At 36.4% G+C, this 25,844-nt stretch overlaps 1 protein-coding gene across 1 annotated transcript in view; it reads left to right on the top strand.

The window, feature by feature from the left end:
* LOC134804803 (proton-coupled amino acid transporter-like protein CG1139) overlaps nucleotides 1–16,864 on the top strand; it is a 52,172-nt gene extending 35,308 nt beyond the window's left edge. The window contains exons 2-6 of the mRNA XM_063778053.1: nucleotides 5,958–6,043; nucleotides 8,756–8,896; nucleotides 9,030–9,302; nucleotides 10,112–10,663; nucleotides 12,061–16,864. Of these exons, the coding sequence (XP_063634123.1) occupies nucleotides 5,958–6,043; nucleotides 8,756–8,896; nucleotides 9,030–9,302; nucleotides 10,112–10,663; nucleotides 12,061–12,469 (1,461 nt within the window). The 3' untranslated portion in view covers nucleotides 12,470–16,864. The remainder of the gene's footprint in view (nucleotides 1–5,957; nucleotides 6,044–8,755; nucleotides 8,897–9,029; nucleotides 9,303–10,111; nucleotides 10,664–12,060) is intronic.
* Nucleotides 16,865–25,844: the final 8,980 nt, after the last annotated feature.

Raw genomic sequence — 25,844 nt, 5'->3', positions numbered from 1 at the left:
ATATGCCGGACTTTCGTTAAATCAGAGATTACCAACTGTTTGTGCGACTTTAATATTATAACGATTTGATAAGGTATCAAAAAATCCTCCTGACTTTGCGCATGATGTTACTTAATTAAATTTTGATCTCAGTAAATTAATAGAAACGATTAAAATTCATTTTAAAATTACTATTGATCTTTTATTTCGGAAATCAAAAAAATAATTATGTTTAATTATTTTCCAAAAAAGGTTTACCACCCCATTTTGGTAGTATATGCCGGACTTGCCTTTGTTTTAGAAAAATGGTGTTTATTTCGAATCTGAACCGTATATTAACAAGTTTAAAATACACTTTTCATTGTCTTGATCCGTTCTTTTTAGGAATTTGACTACGAACATATACACACCCATAGATTGGCTGATATCATAACTAGACGGACTTCCCTTAAACTGCACAGGAAGTCCGTCTACTCGCCGAATTTTAAAAAATGCCATTGTTTTTGCTTAATTTGTGCTTGAAATGATCTGTCACTAAGGCTAAACTATTAATTATTAAATTCTTCATCGTATGCGATTACAAGCAGTAACATCGGTGAATAATTAACGGAACTAGATCACTCCAAAGTAAAAAAAAAATAAAGTATGCCGGACTTCGCCACAGTGACCTTATTTCGAACTTGTATTAGACCCCGCATGTTGAAATGACATTTGACTATAAAGGTCACTTAAATGTCATTTTGTCTCACTCAGTGAGCAAAATCGCATTTTGCTCACTGTATTTAAGAAGCAAAGTACCCTTGTTCGAGCTGCTGAGGTGAAAAGTATACTGTTTACTAATATTAGGTACACAGACTATTACAGACACTTATTTATTAAGTTCCCGGATACTTGTTTTTAGACAGAAGATAGTTATTATCGGGCAAATAAAAAAAACCGGTCAGTCGGACTGGCCCACCGAGGGTTCCGTGCAATTTTTTTTTAATACAAATTTTGAGTTTGAGTTTTGTGCCTGTACTTGTAGTGTATGACGATATTACTTGCCAAATGTATAGTTCTAGATCAACGGCAAGTATATAAATTTAGATTCCCTTGATTTTTTGCGGCATAATCGGTCGTATTTTTGTTACGTTGATTTAGAAGTTTGATTTTTTCACAGTTTCAAAGGACCATAGACCTGTGAGCATATGGTCTTAATTTCAACTCGATATCTCCACGCGTTCCCGAGATAAAGGGTATTGACAGAGAGACGGACGGAAGGACAGACGGACAGACAGACGGACGGACAACAAAGTGAAGGGTTTCGTTTTTTTCTTTTGAGGTATCGAACCCTAAAAAGTAAAGATAATACAGATTTGGATTGAGAACTTTATAAAACTCTTGTTAGTTTTTAATAATATTTCATGAACTTGACACAATACAGATTTACTTCAAATACTTATGCCATCCTTAACTATGATGACCAATTAACCTGCATATCACTCAGGTAAACCTACCTAGGTACCATGCAGTGACTCATTTTTACACCTACCTGTGTCGTAGACACTATACCTATGTTTGGTTTGTACCTTTGAGCTAAAGTAATTTTTATGACGCCGCCGTTGCTAAATATGACCTCATTGTTTGGAATGATTATATACACTAGTTAAAAATCGGTAAATACCATGCCGGGCAATGCTCAGTATAGGGTTCCGTAGTTATCCGTACGCTCTATTAGTAAGTAAGTATCATGTACAGTAAGCTGCATAGATAACTGACCCCCCTGCATAGAAACTTGTTTGCAGAAATTGTTGCAAACACGATTACCTATTTTTATGTATTATTATGTTTGTTATGTATGATTATTATGTAAGTAGAGTTAAATATAGAAAGTTGATTTTGAGCCTGAATATTAAATCGTTATTTTTGATGCCATGAAAATAACACGCAAAAATATAGCTGAAATTTTGCCAAGAAAACACACTAACTTATTAAAAATCTGGTCAAGTGCCAATATAGACATATTAGTTGCGCAAAGGTTCCATAATATTTAAATTTTAGCCTAAACGCTAAACGGCAATACAATAGTTTACGAAAATTTAAATATTTTTTGTGGTCAGGGGACCGATTTTTTAATTTCGAGCGCTCGATATCGTGAGTTTCCGTTCAAAATATCTATACTACTAGGCATTTAAATTGTACTAATGGAATTTAAAACGAGTGGTCAATTCCACTAGATTCCCAATATCTATTGCTCGTATTTCAAAATTATTAATTCGCCGTTTTCCAAAGACTTTCGAGTGACGAGATCGAGCGCTCGAAATTCAAAAACCGGCCCCCAGGTCGATCTAGCCCCAAACTAAACAAAGCTTGTAGTAATACCACAGTATAATTAATAGGTAATACTATGGGTCGGTAGTACTCACTGGGTACTGAAGGACGATATACATACTTAAATATATATGTGACGTTCCAAGTGAAAAGGTAGGTATTATATGGCCGTCTTTTGGGGGGTAAATGTAAAAATTAAAAATAAAGTTTTTCATACTATGTATATCGTGTTACATGTCAAATGAAAGATATCATTGTGAGAATTTCAAATATATTTTTTTTTATAATTTTAGGATACCTAAATAGTTTAGAAGTTATTCAAGAAAATAGGCAAAAAATTACCACCCCTCCCTTTATTTCCGAAACTACTGAGTCTAAAATTAAAAAAAAAATACTTAAAATAGTTCTTTACCTATAGATGTCAGGAAAATCTATAGAAGTGTCAAGCGTGAGTCGGAATTAATTACTAAGTTGCTGCGTAAGCTGCGTTAAAGCCACTACTTGGCTGTTTCCACACATTAACTATTTTAGTTTCGATTGGCGTTTTCTATCAAAAGAACGAATATTGTCTTTCTTAAAAGACGGACTTGACGAGAGTAATTTTGGTATACTCGTAAATACCTACAGGCTACTTGAATTTGTAAAAAACACAGGGTTTGGGTTTTGCATTTATGGTGTCACAATATTCGTTCAGGTAGGTAGGTAGGTATTAGCTTAGCTATACTATATTTTCAGCAATCGCAAACGTCTAACGTGAGTCATCCTTAAAAGGAGAATAATCTTCATTTGGTTCAGTTGCATGCCTCTGCCATTGGATTGCTGAAAATATAGTATAACTAATACCTACTCGTAACTGAGGACATCGAACTCCAAAACCGCTTTATTTGTAAGATTATTATGACGAATAATACGACGATACGTTTAATGTTATCTTAATATTTCCAATTCATAAAAAGATGAATGGTGTGGATAACCGCGTCAATCATACTCTTACTGGCCCATCTGTGGCGATAATATTTAATTAAACAAAATTGATTTTATAAACTATCTTATTAACAGAAATAACAGCACTTCAGCAGATGTTTACAGTGTAGACAAGTCTCATTGTTGCTGACGTCACAGGCATCCATGGGCTACGGTTATCGCTTACCATCGGGCGGGCCGTATTCCTGTTTGTCACCATCATTGTATTATTTAAAAAAAACTTAATTATATCGGCAAAAAACAGGCATTTCTCTTGCGATGTTTATGATGATACTGATGACAATTGTCACAAGATTTCAAAGAACTTTCGGTAATTCTTGACAGCAAATGAGTTCTGTGTCGGAATTTCGTGACAATTGTCGTATTTCTTGTGACAATTGTCATTAGCTTCGCAAAATAAGTACCTACTTATTAACTGGCGATATAGTGGAGTTTTTTTTTAATTAACATGTTGGTGGCAAACAACCACACCGCTCGTCTGATGGTAAGTGGTTACCGTAGCCTATGGAGGCCTGTGACGTCAGTAACAGTGATGTCGACAATTGCCGGACCTGTCACGTTGGTGAAATAGGGGCCTGATCACATTATAAATAATTATGATTAAATATTCCATAGTCACGATGCTCAATTGTCGTGACTAGGTATGTGATAACTACAAAATTATATACCGCACAGTTTATTTTTGTTATGTCGAGATGACGGGAGGCGTGTCACTCATCGACAAATAATTTGCACAGTAGTTCTTCAGCTACAGCGACCTTCACAATTGATTTAGACAAACTGCGCACATTGACTGCCCGCCTAACGTGTGTCGTCATAGGTACTTCTTGACTATATTTCTTATTAGCGCTCGCGCTTTGTTGTTATTGAAAATGCCAACATATGTAGATATCTACCAATATAGTCTGATCTCCGTTTGAGCATAATGCTTGTTTTACCTCTTGGAGTCGAGTTATACCCACTAGAATTGGTCTGAAATTTACTCTGGGTTTGTGCTGAATGGAGATATTGTGCCGATGTCGTGCTTTAGATTATGGACATTAGCGTCACCTATTTGTAGCAAATATTGACATAGCCACAATGATAGGCTTGACCACAGGCGTGACTGCAATAGGATAAATGCTATAATTTATAATTGTACTAAATGAGTTAAAAAAATATTAAACTATAAATACCTACGAGCTTATAAAAAAATGTTCGATATGTACTTACTTTCATTGAGCCTATTGCCTATTTCCGTGACTGAAACGAAGTGTACTAAAACAGGGCCCCTATTCGACATGTACAGTCGACGTCAAAAATATGTTCACACTTTTGCACCTTATTTCTTTGTAATAAGGCGAAAAATGTAAACATATCTTTGACGTCGACTGTACAACTGTCGGATTTCGCGTCAACTTCAATTGTTGCAGTTGAAGTTCATCAAGTGCGGATAGTTCATTTGGTACAACCAATAATTTAACAAAAAACAACTTTGTTTTATTATTACTTTAAGGTTTATAATGGTTTGGTTTGGTTGTCACCTAACTGTGGATTGCTAATGTCAAATTTTGACAAGTAATGATTCGATTCAACGGAAGTTCAACATGCGACGTCAAAAGTGGCATGTCGAATAAGGCCCGTAGTTTAAAATGGTTCGATTCGAGATTATTTTTTTAAGCGCCAACGACAGGAAAAGAATTTAGAATTATTTTATGCTATACTTTACAATAAATACCGAATAATGTACCTATCCTGTTCACGATGGTGGGGTGGTTAACATTGTTAATATTAATGTATCGAAGTTAAATGATTGAAGTAGCGTAATATATTGTTATATCGCCTCTTTGTCTCTGTATTGGTGTCGAATCAATCATCTTCCTGTATCAATGTAACGTAACAAAACAATTTTAGAGTTTAATGTTAATGGCACCATCACCATCGACGAGTTTTCGATTACAACTCATCAACTGAATTGATATAGGCATTGTCAATTGATGAAATATCCAAGTTTAACTTTCATTTTCAACTTCCTTAGGCTAAGAATTTTCAACTTATCTTAAGTATGTAATATAGATTGGCTTACCTACCACTGCAAAAATCCTGACTGTACCTTAAGGATGACTCACGTTAGACCGGGCCGTGTCCGGGCCGGAGCTTCCGGCGTTTATTTATTCTATGACATGACAGGTGATCACGAGACGCTTTCCACAGAAAACGAAGCTCCGGAAGCTCCGGCCCGGTCTAACGTGAGTCATCCTTTACTCTGTTGCGATTGTTTCGATTCTCGTTGACGCCGAACTGAGCGTGTAAATATACATAGAAGGCATTTCGAAAATCAACTAGTAGCTAGTAAGTTAAGAAGCCATAAATTTAGGTCAACAAATTACTTATGTGGATCGGAAAGGGAAACATTACGCAAAAATCGCAAATCTAAATAGTTCCATCTCTTCACTGTAAATGTATTTAGTTTGGATGCCGGGGTATATATTTGCAAGTTTGCCTCATGCGTTCACGAGTGCGTGCTATTTATAAAAGAGCCGAAATAGCCACGACATGGTAGCGTAGCTCTAACCACGGCATGGAGCGAGCCCCCATTCCGCTTGCCAATCGGGACGTCATCAGCTCGTGACGTCTCCAGCGCTGGATGGAGGTCGAATAACATTATACATACATATCTACAATGGTTGTTTTGTTTGTTTCAGAAACCTCAAATGCGGCCGATGATAGCCGAGTATGACCCAAAGAAAAAAGGAGTCAGGACTGACTTATCAGATGTCGTTATGGTCAAGTAAGCTAAACAGTTTCTTTACAGATTTGAGGCTCAACATTTTCATAAATGATTCATTATTTTGCTAGTAATAATCTAGTTTTTGTTGAAGATCCTATCATTTAGTGATTTTAATACAACTACATGGCTTTACCGTCACTAGACTACTAATTACAATTCATTGAAGTTTATGACTGAATGCTTGTATTTATTTATGAAGTGAATAAAAATGGCATGCTTCATGGCTTAACCTCATACTTGTCCAAACATCACGATGGAGTTGAGTTTTAAAACTTAATAATAATTAAATTTTTGTTCAACAGGACAATGAAAAGAAAATTTTATTTTAAAAATAGTATAATATCGAGGTTAATTTACGTAACTCGATAATAGTTATTACAGAATTAGAGCTTTAATAACTATGCCCTGGTGCACTCATAGAGCACAAGGCATGTAAGGCGCGGGCTTTATGTTTTTCAACTTTAATGATTTCACATTGTTTGTTGTTAAAATGGTATTTTATATTGTATGTTGATTGTTAAGTACTTGCTCCTTAAAACGAGCTAATAATGCTCGACGCCGTTCGGAGACGTTCCGGGAAGCTGCTTCACGAGGTTAAAGTCGGTCACCGACCTTGACCATCTCGCTATGGACTCTTACACCGGTACATCATTCCATTTTATGGTTTCCATTTTGTTTTTCTAATTTGTTTTGTTTGGTAATGGTAAAATTTTGATACTTAACGATGGGAGTGGCCGCCTCTGCGCACGCGCATACGGCGGCGCAGTCGCCCCGGCGCTCTGCGGGCAGACAATCGCCTTTCATACTCATACAATCTGAGGTTATCAATTTTATTGAATCCTTTGACTGAATGGCTTGAGCCCCGTATTGTTATGCTAAACTCGTGAATTTACTACGATATGGAATGAAAATTGTCGAATTGGGGGTTTCTCGGAAAAAGATTCAGAAACCCGGAATAAAGATTTCGCCTCCTAAGATAGATTCAGTGGGCCTAGCTAATCACCGTTTCATATTAGTGCGATAGAGAGACATTAACGTTTCGTTCGCTACGGCGCAAACGATTGGCATCTTGGCTAGGCCCCCAGAGAACATAACTCCCGAGAATTTACCAGAAAAACAACTATTTAGGACGTTCTTAACAGCTTCTTTTATCATCTTCTAGCCGTTAATTACAATAGTGAGATCGACATGGATCCCGGAAAATAGCAAACATTTTTACTGAAGCTTTGGAGCTAATTACTTAAAGGCCGATACAGACGGACTGCAACCCGACTGCAATTTGTATGGGAACTGCACGCCGACTGCACGCCAACTGCAACGTCAGCGTATAGTTCCCGCACAATAAAAAAAACCGGGCAAGTGCGAGTCGGACTCGCACACGAAGGGTTCCGTACCATTATCTATAAAAACGGTCACCCATCCAAGTACTGACCCCGCCCGACGTTGCTTAACTTCGGTCAAAAATCACGTTTGTTGTATGGGAGCCCCACTTAAATCTTTATTTTATTCTGTTTTTAGTATTTGTTGTTATAGCAGCAACAGAAATACATCATCTGTGAAATTTTCAGCTGTCTAGCTATCACAGATCACGAGATACAGCCTGGTGACAGACGGACGGACGGACGGACAGCGGAGTCTTAGTAATAGGGTCCCGTTTTACCCTTTGGGTACGGAACCCTAAAAATTACGTACAGCCCAGTGTTCCTGGGGCTACTAATGAATGCTGTTCTTTTATATTTTAGATGCTCAAAAGTCCCTTAAATAACATGCCACTAAATCACAAATTATTATTTGTATGACGTTAGTTCGACGGTTACAGATGTCTTCTTAATTTTATGTTCCTGATCCGTAATTTTCTTTTTTTGGAAATTCGTAAAACATTATTTTTTATTCTATATCGTTCTCAAATCGTAAGCAAATAGATTACAATGCAAAAGCCGTTTCGATAAAAAAATGATTACTTGGATTTGTATGTGTATAAGAGCCGATTTTCAGCCCACAGTGGCGGCCGCGGCCCTCCGTGCGCCATCTCTATTCAGGCTCGGGATTGGCTCTAACAAGAGATTTGTACAAATTTGATTTAGCTTTATATCTCTAATTTTATTTTATTTCCATACGAGATAAAGAATTAACTTATAGTAAGATTTGGTCTGTCTTAATAAAACAGCCTTTTATTTATTTTAAATTTTTACATTCCAATATCAAAATAATGCACCTAATTCATAATGTAAAGCTGTATTGAATTTAATGTTGGAGCCACATGTCTGTAAATGCCGAGTCTTAACAGAGTGAAACGCATACGAAAAGTAATTAATATTATTATATTAGAGACCATAATGAATGTATCACACTATACACAACGACACTGACACACAATAACGCAGCTCTAGTAACACATTTTTTTCCGACTGTACATATTTTTAATTTAAAGTAATAGCCACAATAGCCAGTAACAGACCTCTCGACACGCGGTCGCGACAACACACCGTCCTACATTCTTACCGATCACAAATCAGCTTCAAAGTGTGGCGCTTTACTTGTTCTAGCTATCACATCATATTCCTATGATTACTTGTACCTATTTCATTTGTATTGTTAAATACTACACTCTTATACTCACTCCTAACGTCATCAACTCGCATACAGTATTATTTAGTAAGTATGTCATGTTCAATTAAACTGGCTATAACAGAATTGTGAACTGTTTGACAGGTATAAAGTTGACCCTAATGAAATTCCGGTGGAACAACAGGCGGGGTCCACCCTGCCTCTTATGGAAATACCGGGACGGGACATAGAGGCAGATGAAGACTACAATCCGTTTGAGCACCGAAAACTGGCGCACCCTACATCGTAAGTTTGCACCTTGTGGTTCAATTTGTTAACATCCTTGCAAGCTGTAATATTTTTACGAAAAATAGCAACCAACATTTAAAGAGTTTATATACCTACACTTTGAAATTGATTTGTCATTTCTCATTTTCAGAGATCTGGATACACTTATCCATTTACTGAAAGGGTCGCTCGGAAGCGGAATTTTAGCTATGCCCATGGCGTTTTTGCACGCCGGCCTGTACGTGGGGCTGTTTGCCACGTTCCTCGTGGGAGGCATCTGCACGTACTGCGTGCACGTGCTGGTGAAGACCGCGCACGAGCTGTGCCACAGGATGCAGAAGCCTTCGCTGGGCTTCGCCGAGACGGCAGAGGCGGCTTTCTTGGCCGGGCCTCCGGCGGCACATAAGTTTTCGAGACTAGCGAAGTAGGTTTTATCCATGTGCTTAATCTTAATATACGAGTACCATTTCAATATTATCAAGACAGTTACCTACCTAATGTAAATCAGGATTTCATGGCGTCTCCGCCGAACAGTCTAGTTAACCTAAGCATACCTAGCATATTGAATTCCTTTCTTTGCTATTCACAACTTATGAAGCTCTTTGAGCCGCTAAAACTTTGTTTAAGATCGAAATTAGTTCAAAACACAAAATAGTGACGACTTTGAAGGTAAAAATATCTACGATCATTTTTATACCCAGTTTTATTCTTTTCGCGGCTTTTGAGTATTAACATAAACTCGGATTTAGTTAGTAAAAGAGTTAGTGGCAGTATTATAAATATCAATAGATATCTCTGGTTTGACAGCTGAAATAGATGGCGCTGTGTTGTGTGTATTATGGCAAAACCTAATATGATATAGACATGACAAGGTTTTGTTGTTGGTATGTTGTCAGTAGACAAATAAATACAAAGAAGAAGAAGAAGAAGTCAGTAGACAGCGCAGCGCTGCTAAACGATTTTTTTAATTACGTCGCATTGCGCATGTTCTCTCCCTCTCGGGCGCACGCATGTGACAACTCTATGTATAGTATGGAATGTAAAACGTTAACTGTTGACAAAGAGCTACCTACCACGTAGTGTATGAACCACGAATTAGTCTTAGACTTTACATATCGTATACAATAAATTAAACTTTCGTCAACTCTCATGCATTAAGTAAAACCGATTAGTCGCCTACAAAAGCATCAGTGATTTTACTTTTTTATTCAATATTTGTATTTTATTTTTCAGAGCCATGGTGAACTGGTTCCTTGTGGTGGACTTATTAGGATGTTGCTGCGTGTACATAGTATTTGTGGCAACGAATGTTAAGCAAGTAGCCGATTTTTACGCAAAGGGAACAGAATGGCACGATATGGATGTACGACTCTACATGCTTGCGACTCTACCTTTTCTAATTCTTATTAATCTCATCAGAAATCTAAAGTACTTGGCCCCGTTTTCTATGATTGCGAACTTATTGGTCGGCTGTGGAATGGGTATCACATTTTATTACCTGTTTCAAGAAATGCCTGAATCCAGTGTACGTGAAAATTTCGCTGGATTCGACAAACTGCCGACATTCTTTGGTACCGCTATTTTCGCTTTAGAGGGCATCGGTGTCGTGATGCCACTGGAAAACAACATGAAAACTCCCACTCATTTCATCGGCTGCCCTAGCGTGCTAAACATTGGCATGTTCTTTGTCGTATCTCTATATGCTACCACTGGATTTTTCGGATATCTGAAATATGGACCTGACACTCAAGGAAGCATCACGCTTAATCTTCCTCAGGATGAATTGTAAGTATTAATTATATCCCAGTAATGTAGGTACATTGTGCAAAGAGGGGGGTAAGTGGAATTTTGGAAACGAGGGAATTAAAGCCCCGAGTTCACAATATTCTTACCCCCGGAGTTACACACACTGTTTTTCATCACACTTGCGAAGAAATAACTAAATGTTAAGCAAAATAATTCTTAAATGCGGTGAGATCTCAAACATTCGTCCGCCATATTGACATTTCTTGGCAGGTGCCACGATTGAAAATTATGTAAAAATATTTTAAACGGCTATTAAATTGATCTAATTAAATATTTTTAAATATCAACAAAAATATTAAATTATTAAAGTCAGTATTTTAAAACTAAAACTCATTTACTCTACTTGGTTTGTATGAAGTGACATAATAAAAATGAATAATTTTAACTCCCTAGGGAGTTATAGCTTTTTTCACAATCCATTCCATAACTCCCGCGGGAACAATATAGGTTTTTTATTTGTCCTTCAGAACACCTGCATGAAATAAGATATTTTTAGATCAAGTGTGATGAATGATGAAAAAATAATGTAGGTACAGAAACAACGCCGACACGAGTTAACAATAATAGAGTAGTTATAGGTACAAGAGAAGTTATTTTACTATCCTCCTATACTATCAGAATGGAAATAATAGCTAAATTATCCAGTGCTTATCTAGAACATATTGATTCTACGAAACCTACGAAACAGATCCAACAAAATATCGTTATGGCCACAAATATGTTCAATTGTTCACACATATTAATAATAAATATTTTTCGTGTGGTAGTGCGGAGCCCACTGAACACGTCTCAACTGCACTTGGCCGGTTGATTATCGTTTTTTTTTCATTAACTAAATGCTTTAAGTTATATGTTACGTGGAAGTTCACAAATTTGCTACCCAGGTTTAGTTTAAGTTATTGAATTAAAATTTTAGTTTTTGTATAACTTTTCCTTATTAAGTTATTACCATGTTCAGTAACTTATTCCCTAATTAACCTTGATCCAGGTTTTTTTCTCAGATAAACATTATTATTATTCACCTAAAAACTTTTTCCTTAGTTTCTGGTGGATACTACAAAAACCAGAATACCTAATAGTAGTTATAGTTAGGTACATGAGTCAGGAAGTAGTACAGAACAAGGTCATATGGAAATAAAACATTAATAGTAGGAATTACTCCTACTAAAAATTGTTGAACTTAATTTGAGAAGCTTTATCTTATCAGTAAATATGAATGTTGCCTATATGAAAAGAAAAACCATCTATGGATTTTCTACTTTTACTAAACGGAAGTAGTAGTTAACAAGTATATAGTTAGCAAATGTATAAACTCTCACAACATATTTTTTAGTAACTTGTAGATTAGACTACAATTATGTTTGTTAACTTTCCAGATTGGGCCAGAGTGTGAAGCTGATGATCGCCGTAGCAATTTTCTTTACATACAGTCTGCAGTTCTACGTGCCTATGGAAATCATCTGGAAGAACGTTCGCCATCTGTTTGGCGCCAGGAAAAACCTCGCCGAGTACAGCATAAGAATAGGGATTGTGCTTATGACACTAGGCATTGCCATTGCCATTCCTAAATTATCACCTTTTATATCACTTGTTGGTGCGGTATGCCTGTCTTTCCTTGGTCTAATATTTCCGGCCGTTATCGAAACTGTCACTTTTTGGGATAGACCTAATGGACTTGGCTTTTGCAAATGGGTTCTGTGGAAAAATATGTTTTTGATTTCATTTGGGATCCTCGGATTTTTAACTGGTTCCTATGTCAGTATTTTAGAAATTATTAACGGTTGAGATTCATATTCTAATTAAGTATATATATTTATAAAACTTATTCGGTCTCACAACCGAGAAGTAAGAGTATTTGTATAAAATGTAGTTGGATAAGGACCATTTGGAATCACTTTTTGCTTTTTATTTTATAACTATAGCTATAATTGAACGTATGAAGTTACATCGCCGCCTAAAGGGGCCCACTGATTACCAGTCTGCCCGTTAATAGCAAAAGGCCACACAAGTTCTCGTTCAGGTTTCGGCCTGACGGCTAACTCGAATCGAGAGTGTGTGGCCGCTTGACGATTCCGGCCAGCACCGACAGATATCGGCGGGACAGTCCGTGGTCTGTAATAGAACTGTTAATGTGTGGCCTGTTGCGATTAACTGACAGGGTGATATCGCCCGGCGAACTGTTGCCGGCAGGCAATAATCACTTAGGGGCCCACTGATTAACAGTCCGCCGGACGGTATCGGCCTGTCAGTTAGAACAAAATGTTGACAGTTCCGAACAACTGACAGGCCGATACCGTCCGGCGGACTGTTAATCAGCAGGCCCCTGTGTGTGGTCGTTACTGGCCTAGGACGGCAGGCTGCCCGATAAGGCCAGAGACTGTAGGCGGACTGGTAATCAGTAGGCCCCTTTAGCAAGCTTTTGTTCACGCAAAACAAGATTTAAAAAATACATATGAAACATGATAAAGTTAACCGTACCTAGTAATCCTCTGGATGTAAAATTGAAGTTTGCAAGCACCGGAGGATTGTTAGAAGAAGCAACTGAGCACGACCATCTTGATATAATGTAAATTGGCGATAGTAGCTTATACAATATTTGATAAAAAAAAAATATTAAAGAACCTTTCTTTTAGAGACAAGGTAAAAACAATTGAATGCAGGACTTAACACAAAGGTCTCTAGAACCATCCCATAATATATGGAGGTATGGAGATACTGTTAAGATCGTATTAGTGCATTTGACCACACTGCCCGAGTTCCTCTGGACTAGTGGACTACGGAGTATTATCCTCGACACGGAATGACCGATCGTTTGTTGGTGTAGGCCTTATTGCAACAAGAAAGGACTACCAATGGTCGTTACGTTGTGTCGCTGTAAGTATGGCACGGTGTCTTGTGTTTACTATGAAGCATTATTCCTTAGCTCCGAATCTCTGTAGCCATGTAGGTTTAAAACAACTGTAGATAATTTTATATGAACGTGTGAGAATTTTCTAGTGCATTAATGAAATGTGATACATTTAGGTTAATGATAACCCCTTATTAAACTTGCTTAAAATAAGCAAAAAATATATTTTCTGATGTACCTAGATAAAAACAAGCAGGTGATGATAACCACTGCATTGCCTTTTAAGATAATCGAAATTATGCAAAATATAATTAGATGTTGGTATTAGTTCAAAAATCATAATTCAAAATATTTTGTGATAGTGTGAATGCATTTTCATTAGGGTACAATGAGTGCTTACTAAAGAAGAGATTTATAATTGACTTTTATAAGGCGATTGAAAGCATTTAAATAATATCTTACAAAGCGAATACCTTAGATGTTGTTGAAACTATCTGTAACTTTAGTTAAGGTCAATGTGGGAAGGCCGTCATAGGGTAAGAACTCGTATTTTTTTTTTGTATACGTACGTACGTTGCTCAGTCACAGTAAGAAAGGAAGACCTTCACTTCTTCTGCTCTACCCACCTTCTGTGTGGAGTGTGTACAAACGCAAGAGTTAAACTTATAGACGGTCTTCCCTTTATAGACGGTATTCTCCAAATTGGCCTTAACTCTGTTGAAATGATGAATGTAACCTCCAGAGTCATAAGCCATTTATTAGTAGATACACCGCAGAGAATATCCCTCGCCTTTGAACCTAAGTACCTATTTAACTCTTATGGTGCGACTCTGCTTAATCGGGCACGTCTAAATAATTGAAATAGGCACAACGGAGCACAAAATTAGATAACATTTTGATAAGAGACCTGTATTCATTCAAGTCGCAAGGAACACTCGAAGCCCGAGTCTGACTCGTGCTTGCCCAGTTATTGTGTTTTTTAAAGTTGTAGGGTCAAGCATAGTTTATACTTGTATTTATTATTAGTTTGATAATTCACAATATTATTGACATGTTCCTAATAACCAGCAGATTTAATAGCACAGGTACCTTTTATAACATCTATACCTGGATAACTACTCTAAATATGTCTTGTGGTACGGTCAGCCAAGAAAGTGGTCTACCACTTTCGACCAGATGATACACCAGACCAGACTTTTTCAATCAGATGATAGAGTCGAAAAGTGGTAGACCACTTTCTTGGCTGACTGTACCCACTCTTCACATTGCCAGAAATACGAGAGCCGATCTGAAATTTGCTAGCTACTCCGGCGCTACTCATGAAATGGCAATATTATTTAATTAAACATTTATTAGGGATATTTCGATGCTATGTATTGTCAAAGGTATTTCCATGAAAAATATTTTAACTAATGCGAAAAGTTCTTTATAGTCTGGCAAACCCAATTTGTCAGTAAATAAAAAGAAAATAAACTATAAAATAAAATAAATAAAAATAAAATAAAAATCATTTATTGCAGATCAATGATCCATATAATATCCATATAATGAAAAGAAAATAAACTATACTCATGCCTAAACAAATAGCTAACTATACAAATGCGAAAAGTAGGAAATTTGAAACGAGTTGATGGCGTTAAATCCACAACCAAAGGGAGTTGCGAATTATCTATTCGCACAAGTATCGTCCAACGTTTTACAGTATACCTACATACATATGGCCCTTTAAATTTTCTTCATATTTAGTCTCGTAATGTGCTAATTACCGTGCTAGTACCACAGTACTCCCTTCGGTCATATTTTAATTTATCGCCACTCGTTTCGCCTATTTTCGCATTTCTGGTACAAATTCTATTCGAATCGCAGCTACTGCAGTGTAGCTAAGAAGCTAATAACTTTCAGACCGGCCCTCGTAAAAGTAGCACTTAATGTCGGTAATAAACAGCGTTGTGATGGCCCTGTTGGTTTTGTTTTGTAAGTAAATTGTATTTTTAAATCCTACCGAGGCAGTCATTTTGGCGATTTTAGGGCGTAGCCTTTTTGATATACAGATATATTCACAAGAACAGCAAACTAGTTCCGTACGTCTATGAAAACATTGACAATTATTACTATGTACCTACCTACTATTAGTTCGTTCTTTTAGCATTAGAAATAAGGTAAACAATCTTGATGTGTCTTTTTATTGAAAAACACGTTTTAAAAATAAGTCACGTTAATATGTAACAATTATGAATCTAATACGATCATTTATATTCTTCTGCTTTTATAAGTAATAGTTATTGATTTTTAAAAAGCGTTATTCAATTAAAAGACATGTCAAGATCGCTTATACCTTCTTTATAATGCAAAAAAAAACGAACTATAATCTCGCGCCACCTATTACCGGTATACAGCGAGCTGCAAAATAGCAGACTCCATTTTTGAATGAATTCCATTCATAAAGTAAATTTGCGCTTTTGCAGCTGTGATTACCTACAATTGTCCAGTCAGCAGCAGAAGTTGCTAAGCGAGCCATGTGTTCAAAATGATCTTGACGCGACTCTATTGTTAAGAGAATAAGACCGTGCCTAGGTAATTTTGAACACCTCGCCCGCTTGGCAACTTCTGCTGCTGACTGTACCTACATACCAAGCGAGTAACAGTTTTTGTAAATTATTATAGGTACCTACCTACACGACTTGATCATTATTTTGAATGTCCACTAAGTATTAGTTATTTCTAACCTTTTATCATTCAAATGTCAAATCGAAATTGAAATTAATTTCTATATGAGTCTCTATTATCATTATCATCATCTTCCTGACGCTATCCCGGCTTTTTGCCACGGCTTATACAGACTGTATTATAATTAACAAATTAACTGTATTCAGAAATATTGTAGGTACTTAATTGCCATTTTGTACCATTCTTCGCGTATCTGTTAATAGTGTTAATGTTTGCTAGCGACTGATGAAAATAGATAAAAACAGCAGTCTGTCTGTGTCTGTAGTAATGTTTTCCTGTGTAGATAATGAGAAGAAGATATAATAATGTTGTACGTGTTTTGTCGGAAGCGTAGGCACCTAAACATCTGTATTCCCATCATACTGTTTTATTTTTTCTTAAGATTATCATTGAGTTAACTTTTATTACTACCTACTTTAGAAAATTTTAAGCATATTGGTGATTTATTATTGTGTATTGTAGACTCATCTTGATACTTGTCAAATGTATACCTATTAGTTATCTGTAAAGGAAATCATTCCTAAGTTCATTGGTATGAATTACCGATTTTAGATTATAATGGTTGTTTTGTTACAGTATTAAAATATACGAGATTTAAGGAATAAGGAGTAGTTTTACTTGTTCTCTTTTATTAACTGTTGTTAATCAATAACCTACTCTTAATAATAAAATTTAAAACGTCAGATAAAGTTATAAACCAGCATAAAGATAAACCGTTAAGTACCTAGAACAAATTTCTTATGGGTTATTCCCACTAGTTACCACCAAGTTCTTACCAGTGGTAACCAGTGGCGTAGCTAGGGGGGGCGGCGGGGGCGGCCCGCCCCGGGTGTCACCCATTTAGGGGTGACACCCGACCGTGAACATCAGTAGTGTCATCTATAAAAATTCGTAAAATTGTGGCAGATTGCACAACCGCCATTAAGGAAATAATATACAACATGCCCACGAGGAACCCGAGAGATTATGACAGTATATTCCTGATCATATTTAAAAACTAAAATGTCCTATAAACTGTTTTGGTATTCGCCTAGTTTCAGAGTCCAGTACCACCAGCTAGCTAAAAAAACATCTTTTTATTGTTACTTAGTGCAAAATGTTTTTTTGATGGCGATGTTGCTAGTATGGGACCTAGTCCAAATATCCTTATTGACAGGGGCGTAATTTGAAATTTGGTGCCCCGTGCCATTACGTTTCGCCGCCCCAGAAGTCAAGGAAGAAAAACAAAATGCAATCCGCCGGCGCCAACCCCCGGTTTGCTTATTGATAGAATGTAAAAAAGTGACAAGTACACTTTGCAAAAACTAGGTTTTACAAAAAAAGTTAAAATTCTGTTTGAGTGATGTTTTACTATTAGCATTTATATTTTATGTACAAATACGTACAAAAAATCGAAAAAAGATTTTTTTTTCGCGTAATTTACGTGAACCTTTTTAATATTATTTCCTTCTTTTGGACTCAGAAATGCGTGGTTAAAATCTCTCGGGTTCCTCGTGGGCACCTGGTATTTAACAATTTAATATGTTGGCGCATCGTGGGTTTTTTTTTTAAATTCAGGGCCATTCCCAAGTAGCATTGCAAGCTGTATATAAGCTGTATTAAAGTTTATTTGTATACTATAAGCTGTACAGTTAGGCTGTATAAAGGCTGTATAAGCGCTTATACAGCCCTTATAAGTAAAAAAAGGGCCCAAATTATACAGCCTTTGGCGTTATTAGAGCTGTAGAGTAGCTGTATAAGCAATACATAAGCTGCATAATAGCTGCATTACAGCTATATTTCGGTGTAACAGGAAACCTTAACACTACAGATAATCTCTTATAAGTAGGTACGATATAAGAATATAAGTTTTAAATGAGTTATAAGAAAGAATTACAAGAGAATAATAATCATTTAAGAAACTAAAATGTCTTAATCTTGTCCATTCGTAATATAGTCATGGCGACAATAAAGTGTTATAGTGGATGGTAAAAGTAAAAGTAAATATTATACAGGACTTGAATAGAATATTACATTATTGGTAAGTGCGGATTATTATTTATTGTGAACCTGTGTATCTTTTCTGGCAAAATATTTACGCGCCTGCAAAATAACAAAGAGAAACCATAAGGAAAATATCAAAAATCGGTAAAGTTACTGTTTGTTTTTAAGGTTAGAGTATCAAAAATATTTATAAATATTACTTCTAAGACTAAACAATTTATTTTAGCTGGTAATCATAACACGGCGTTAGTCTGCTAAATATTTGCAAGTATTTCTTTAATTATATTTACAAATACGTTTTTTTTTTATTGTAAAATGGCGACAATTTCTAAACAGCCTACAGGATAGTTGGAGAGCATTATAATCTTAGTAGCTGTGCTGTGTAATAAATGGAGTGTCTTTTACAGCTTTTGTAATTAAAACAGCTTTATAATAGAATATTTGTATTCATTTGGCTGTATTTCGGTTCTCCGTACATAAGTTATTATTCTCTTTAGAGATCCGTATAACAAATAAAAAACCTGTACTGTAACTGTCATATATTCCTTTAGTTTTATAATACACTTATTTTCAGAAATCATTACACTACTATACTTATACGAGTGTAAAATTACGCCAAAAGATTGTTATAAGCGACTTTATCAGTAATACAGAAAAAAGCTGTACTATAGCTGCCATTTATTCATTTGGTTTTATAATACCCTTACAGACAGAAGTTATACAACTACTATTCTTATAGGAGAGTGAGATTACGCCATAAGAAATAGCTTTAAAACGGGGTTGACAGATACATTTGTACAGCTACAAGTGCCAAGTGATACTACAATACAGCCTGTATACAGCTTTTATGATATAATTAGCTTGTAGTGTTTCACAACACTTAATGTTTTAAAACGGAGTTGACAGATACTTTTGTACAGCTAAAAGTGCCAAGTGTTACTACAATACAGCCTGTATACAGCTTTTACGATAGAATTCGCTTGTAGTCTCTCACAACACTTTTAGTTTTATAGTAGATTTTTTATATTCTGATAAAGCACCCTATGCTTCCGCAGAATCCTTTATAATGATTTTATACAGCTTGAGCTGTATAATGTCTGTAAAGTACCTTTTATACAGCTTAAATCTTTTCTGACACTCTTATACGTCCCTTAAATCACTCTAAGTTCTTAATTGGCTGCTATATTGATGTTGCCGACACTTCCATGCTACTTGGGTTGTAAAGGTTTTTTTCTCAAATTATATAATTCTTTCTGTAATTGACAAAAAAAAAGTTAAAATTATTATTGGGTGACAGTTTTACAAATTATAGCATTTACATTTTGTGTACAAATACGTACAAAAAATCGAAAAACAATTTTTTTTGGCGAAATTGACGTAAACTCTTTTAGTATCTTTTCCTTATTTTGGCCTCAGAAATGCGTGGTTAAAATCTCTCGGGTTCCTCGTGGGCACCTGGTATGTAACAGCAATATGTTGGCGCCTCGTAGGTTTTTTTTATTTAGAAAGGTTTTTTTATTATGCAATTATTTCTGTAATTGAGAAACTATGTCACTGTTTCTAATTGGGTGACTCTGGACTATTTGAAATTCATTGTGAAATGGGATTTTACAGAATCTCTTCCAAATCTCGCACTTGGCAAAAAAAGTTTTTAATTTTTTTTAACATAGATTATTTGTATATCTTTCACGGGACGTGGCTTACATCGAGCGGATGCTGTCCTTGCCCGTGTCATAGAACCCGCGCAGAGGCAACTCCCGCTAGGGTGTGGACTATTGAGAGTTCATGGAATCTAAAATATGAAAGCGATGGAGTAAATTGTGAGCTATGGAATATTAACCTTTTCGACGCCGTGTCAAACACAAAAGCTGTCACGCGGACGCCACGTCACCGACATATGCACAATTGGACATATGCCAGTGTCAAAACTGAAATTGAACTCTATGCATATGCACGTAGGTCTATGTTGCTCTGTGGTCTGTGACCGATTAATCGGTCTTTGGCGTTGAACCTGCGGTGCGGATATATCGGTCATTGGCGTCCAAAAGGTTGAACATAAATTACTATTACTTTTTTAAATAATTATATTTTACAATTTTTAATGAAATTTGGGGTGACACCCACAATTTCCGCCACTGGCATCACTGTCATATTTTATTGTCTGTGAAAACTTGTCAAAAAACAGTTTAACACATTCGACACCGCGTACCCGACTCTCGGGCACTCGTAAACTTTACTCAGATGCCGGCATACCCGCTAGTCGGGCAAGAGCTATAAACCTACACGCGACGCCGAAGTGCCCGACAGGCGGGCAAGCATTGCATCTTCACTACCTCAGGGCTGCCACTGCCACTAACAGAAAAAATTGTAAGTCTTCTGATTATTATGTGGTCGAAAAGTTGGTACTTACAGTTGATTATTATATTTTATTACTTCACTTTGTATTTTTATTTACTTTACCTAATGTGATTACAAAATAAAAATTCTTATTAGTTGGTTACGTGAAATTGCATACACGGGTATGTATCAATAGGAGTTAGAATTTTCGTAAATCGTACAACCTAATTTGTGTTTACGAATATTTAGTAAGTATAGGTATACATCTATTTCATGAGTACTCATAGGATGATTTTTGTGAAACAAAATTCGGAGAAAAATAAACCAAGAAATTCAACTAAGTACCTAACAACATTCTAACTTCTAAGCGGCAGTTCTCAGAAAAAGACAATAGGTCAGTCATCATAAAACAGCACTGCACTGCAACTGCATGGAAGCAAAACGTAACAAGTAGCTTTGAATAGTTACGATAATTAGTACGTTCGTACACATACAATAAAGTCGCAACTTCTTTGACAAAAGAATGTAGTTACTGTGATCATACACTTAACCCTGGAGATGTTGTTTACCATCCCTTATCTATTTGAAGTTTGCGACCCGGGTTTTTTTTTCAACCCGGTCTCGGTGTAAAATTGCAATCGGAGCCATTCCGTAATGGTTTGTGATGTGCTTCGGACGTTGTTGTGTTGTGTTAATTTTCATTTTGACGACTCGGCTTGTTTTTTGGACAACTGTGATTTCTGCTTTCTTACTGGACTTTGTGGTTTAGCCTGTCGATGATTTGGCTTTGTGTGATTTTATTCATTTCCTACTGCCCCACTGAATGCATTGTGATAATTGATAAAACGGGGAGCCTAAACAGATGAGACAGCAGATTTAATTTTATCCACGTACTTATACGAAAGTTACTTGGCACAGCCCTGAGCGTCCGCCGCTTGCCCGACTAGCGGGTTCGCGGCGTGCGGCATTGAGTTGCACGTCGTTGCCCGACTAGCGAGTACTGTCGGTTTCTGGGGTATTGTTTGAAATTTTGCCTGGTTGCGAAAGTGTTAAGGCACAGTATGTATAGCTGGTCAAGCAAATCTTGTCAGTAAAAAAAGGCACGAAATTCCAATTTTCTATGGGACGATATCCCTTCGCGCCTATATTTTTCAAATTTGCCGCCTTTTTCTACTGACAAGATCTGCTTGACCTGCTTGCATATAAGTTAGCCCCCATTCGTACGAGAGCTTTTTCAACGCGCGTTAAAAAAGCGCTTGAATCTGTCCGCACTCTAAATTCGATTTACCGACCAAGGCTTAAAGTCGAAAATCCAACAACGCTTGATAAAAAGCGCCACCGCTGTCGTGTGAATAAAATAAATACGCATGTAGGGTCTATATTAATTCGCATAACTTAATACTCCTAATACAGATTGGCATAACGTATATTACGCATAACTTCTAAATCGTATAACATTATTTCGCATAACTCAGTAGGTACGCATAATGTTAATGCGTATAACGTAAATTGTCATAACGATGACTTGGGATAAATATAATAAGCATAAAGTTCCTTTGCATAATTATTAAATTGCATAAATATAAAAGGCAAATTAATAAAAATGTAGACAGAGCGGCTCGAATTAAGGTTCAGTAGGTTCAGAGAACGAAGTTTTAAGTAAAAGTAGCGCTTTTTTAGATCACAAATATCACAATATGGTTGCCAAAAATTTAATTAAAGCCTGACCAGTAATATATGATCATTGTCAAGAGGGCGCTATTATTCTCATTTATATGGCAACAGTTATAGTATAGTCTGAACAATGTGGATTGGCAACTCGTTATTTTGACTTACATACTTTTACTCACTCTAATCAATCATAATCAGTATCCAAATATTCGGTGTTCACATTTTTTTATTGTCGGTTTTTACCGTATAAAATTCATGTATTTTCATACGCGTCACACATAGGTCAAAATTACCTTACATAGGGTCTGCTACATTGTCAATGAATAAAATTGATCGTCTCCAAAGCCCATAGCAAAGAGAATAGAGTGTATAGAGAGTTATTGTCATAGTAAATTTTGTAGTCACTGTAAATTTATTGCCATCTATCGACACAAGATTAAAACTAAAAAAGAAAATCTATGTTATGTATATCTTTGCCCATAGAAAATATTTTTCAAACACATCTTTGTTACTGTACTTAACTATTTCCTCGCTTATGTATAACATAACACTACAATAACCAAGTCGTAATAACCAGACTATAATGACATTTTGATTTGTTTACCTGTCAGCTCTGATGTTAATTTGGAAATGTTTCGTAGCGAAATTGTTTAATTTCCCGAACGGTTCTTTTCCAGCAGTTTATTATTTACAATGTTTGGCTCTTGATTATGTATAGTTTTGGCCATTTTTTGTCATTTATTATTTAATATTCAACACTTAAGTATTATTCAAGTAAACCGCCACAATGACACTGACAACAGTGACAACCTATCATTATAATTATTGCCAGTGTAAGAAATTAGTTCCAATGAAATTCCGCAACATGGCGCATGATCATATATTAATGGTCAGGCTTTAGCAATTGGCGGCCTTTCTCTAGGGACTTCAGCGATTTGAACCCTGAGTTTTTGACTATTGCTCGATAAAAAAAATCACTAAAATAGGTCAATGATGCACGTAAAAAATGCAAAATAATCAAAATATGAAAATTATTTCTAAAACCTAAAATTATGAAAAAAAAAAGAAGAACACGAATTTACTACGCCTTAATAATGTTTTACAGTAAAAAGATTATTATTTGTTACAAGCTTCGCTTCATTTCGCTCGATCCTGCCTTAGCCTTGTGAACCTGACCTAACCGAGTCGGTTTTGCCCTGATCCATATAATTCTCTTGCTTTATTAAATTATGCTAATTCATTTTGTGCCAAATAAAGTTATAGTTAATAATGTTATGAATATTTAAATTATGCGGATTCATTATAATGCGCAATAAGTGTTATGCGTTTTTAATATTATGCCTATTCAATGTTATGCACAATTATGTTATGCCAAATCTGTTATGCGAATTCATAGTGCTGCACTCTGGCGGCAGAACATGGCAGTAATATCCCCTAAGGGCCCAAAAAGTAAAGTAGGTAAGTATAAATAAAATAGGGATCATCATTCGATGCGAGAAGTTTAGGAGCAAAATGTAACCTACCCAAAGAGAATATAATCAATAGATACTTTTTATACCTACCTATCAAGCCTGCTCCACACACGTGCATGAATCGCGGCGCGAACCCGCGAACGCCGCGATTCGCGCACGAGTGTAGAGCGGGCTTCAAAACTTTTCCATCAAAACCAAAGTAGCTAGTGAGTATTATATTCTTTGATCAAAACTAAAGTAGCTAACACACTATCGCACCGCACCAAGGTCATTGTGGGACGCACCCATAAGTAAGAGGGAGAAAGAGATATCGCTTTCGTGCGGTGCGATAGTGTGTTAGCTACTTAAAATCAAAACTAAGTAAGCGATTTTGGACAGATCTGTAGCAAGGCCCCAACGTTGTCTGTTCTCTTTGACGGCGCAGCAACTAGTATCATTTCTCTCTCCCCGCTCTTTTAAAAATGCCGTTTGTCAAAAAAGGACAAACATACTGTTGACAAGATGGACTTCAAATCAAGGTGTTATCGTTTTAGGTAGAATCAGGTTGTGTATGTGTGCATAAAAGCGTATATGTGTGTTCTTTTAGGGATGTCAAAAGTCGATTTTAATCATGTTATATATCGATAAACGCTACACAGCGGAACGAAATAGCGATTAATTGAAGCTTCAATATCTTCGTTAAACATAAATATGTTTATGTATTGAAATACTAATGGATAATGAATATATTATAATATAATAAAATAATTCAATTATTGCGGAACACATATTTTGGTAGGTATTTATGTATTTTAATTAAATATCTGAACTTTCCCTTGGTTCCCTGCTGGGGCGTGACGATAAAATTGTGATCGGATAACCACAATAAAGAATAAAAGCGTTTTTGTTCATTTTAGGTATCGTTAAACCACAGTATTAGAACAGTAGTGAATCTTCATAGAAATGTGGCGCTGCCGGCTTGAATGTGTGCGTGCGCGCCGGGCGCCGTGTACGCACGCGCTGCCACGCACACATTAGCATAATATACGGGGGAATACGGTGGCGGCAGTGTGGGCCGTACCGCGACTGTGATCGCGCGCATTCGAGTACGCTGCACGCCCGCTCGCATTTGCCTGCTCTTAACGGCCTTAATTTTTTTGATCATGACTTCGAACAGAGGAAAAAAATATTGTAGTGTCTTTGGGTGTCACAATAACGACTCCTCAAACCCGGACTTGTCATTCTTCACAATACATTAATTACAGGAATTATGGTACAGATCGAAATTACTCATAGTCCCACCCGATGACTTCGTCGTGAATATAGGAAGGATGGAGAAGGTGTTTCGCAAAGCGTTTGAAAAGGACCACATCAACATTAAAATCGGCACGTCAATTTAGGAACAATTAAAAGACATAGACTTTACGATGCCCTGCCCATGCTTCCCTAAAACCTTTGTACTAATGTTATACGTAAGGATGAGAATTTACTTTACTTTAACCGCTAACAGTAAAGCGTTCCGAACATGCAGAAACCGGAGGAACTTTTTTTCTGTATTGAATTTATAATTTTTTTAATAAATGCCATTTCCTAATGTACTTAAATATTTAAAAAGCGTTTTATTTATACGTCATTTATGAATTGTTAGAACATTTCATTATATTATATAAATAGAAACCTAGTGTTACTCATAATACGCAAATAATATTTAACTAAAAATAAAAGTGACAACCCTAAGCGCCAACGCAAGAGTAGGTAAATAACTTGCCGAGCGGCCTTAGATTCACTACTGTTCTTAGTGTACTGTGGTTAAACCTTTGAAGTAAAATTAAAATTGCAAGAAATGTCGATAGTTTATCGATATGACTTAATCGACATGGCTACAGCAAGGTGGGCCACATTGTTAATCGTACACTAAACAAAAGTGGTAACAGTGACAGCTCGCTGAGACGTAATCTTTAAGTATAATATATCTATGATCTGTAGAGCCCCTTAAGAGCGCTATTACATTTCGGCGTTGAGCGAGTTTAGGTATTTTACGCGCTGCGGCAGGCCGTGCGAGCTCAGTACGCCGATCCCTTCTACCACACTCGCACTACAATGATGGATTAAACATTCTTGATCCTTCGCGAAGCATATTGAA

The sequence above is a fragment of the Cydia splendana genome, chromosome Z, assembly GCF_910591565.1.
Source record: "Cydia splendana chromosome Z, ilCydSple1.2, whole genome shotgun sequence".
Lineage (NCBI taxonomy): Eukaryota > Metazoa > Arthropoda > Insecta > Lepidoptera > Tortricidae > Cydia > Cydia splendana.
This window is presented reverse-complemented; position numbering and strand designations above follow the sequence as displayed.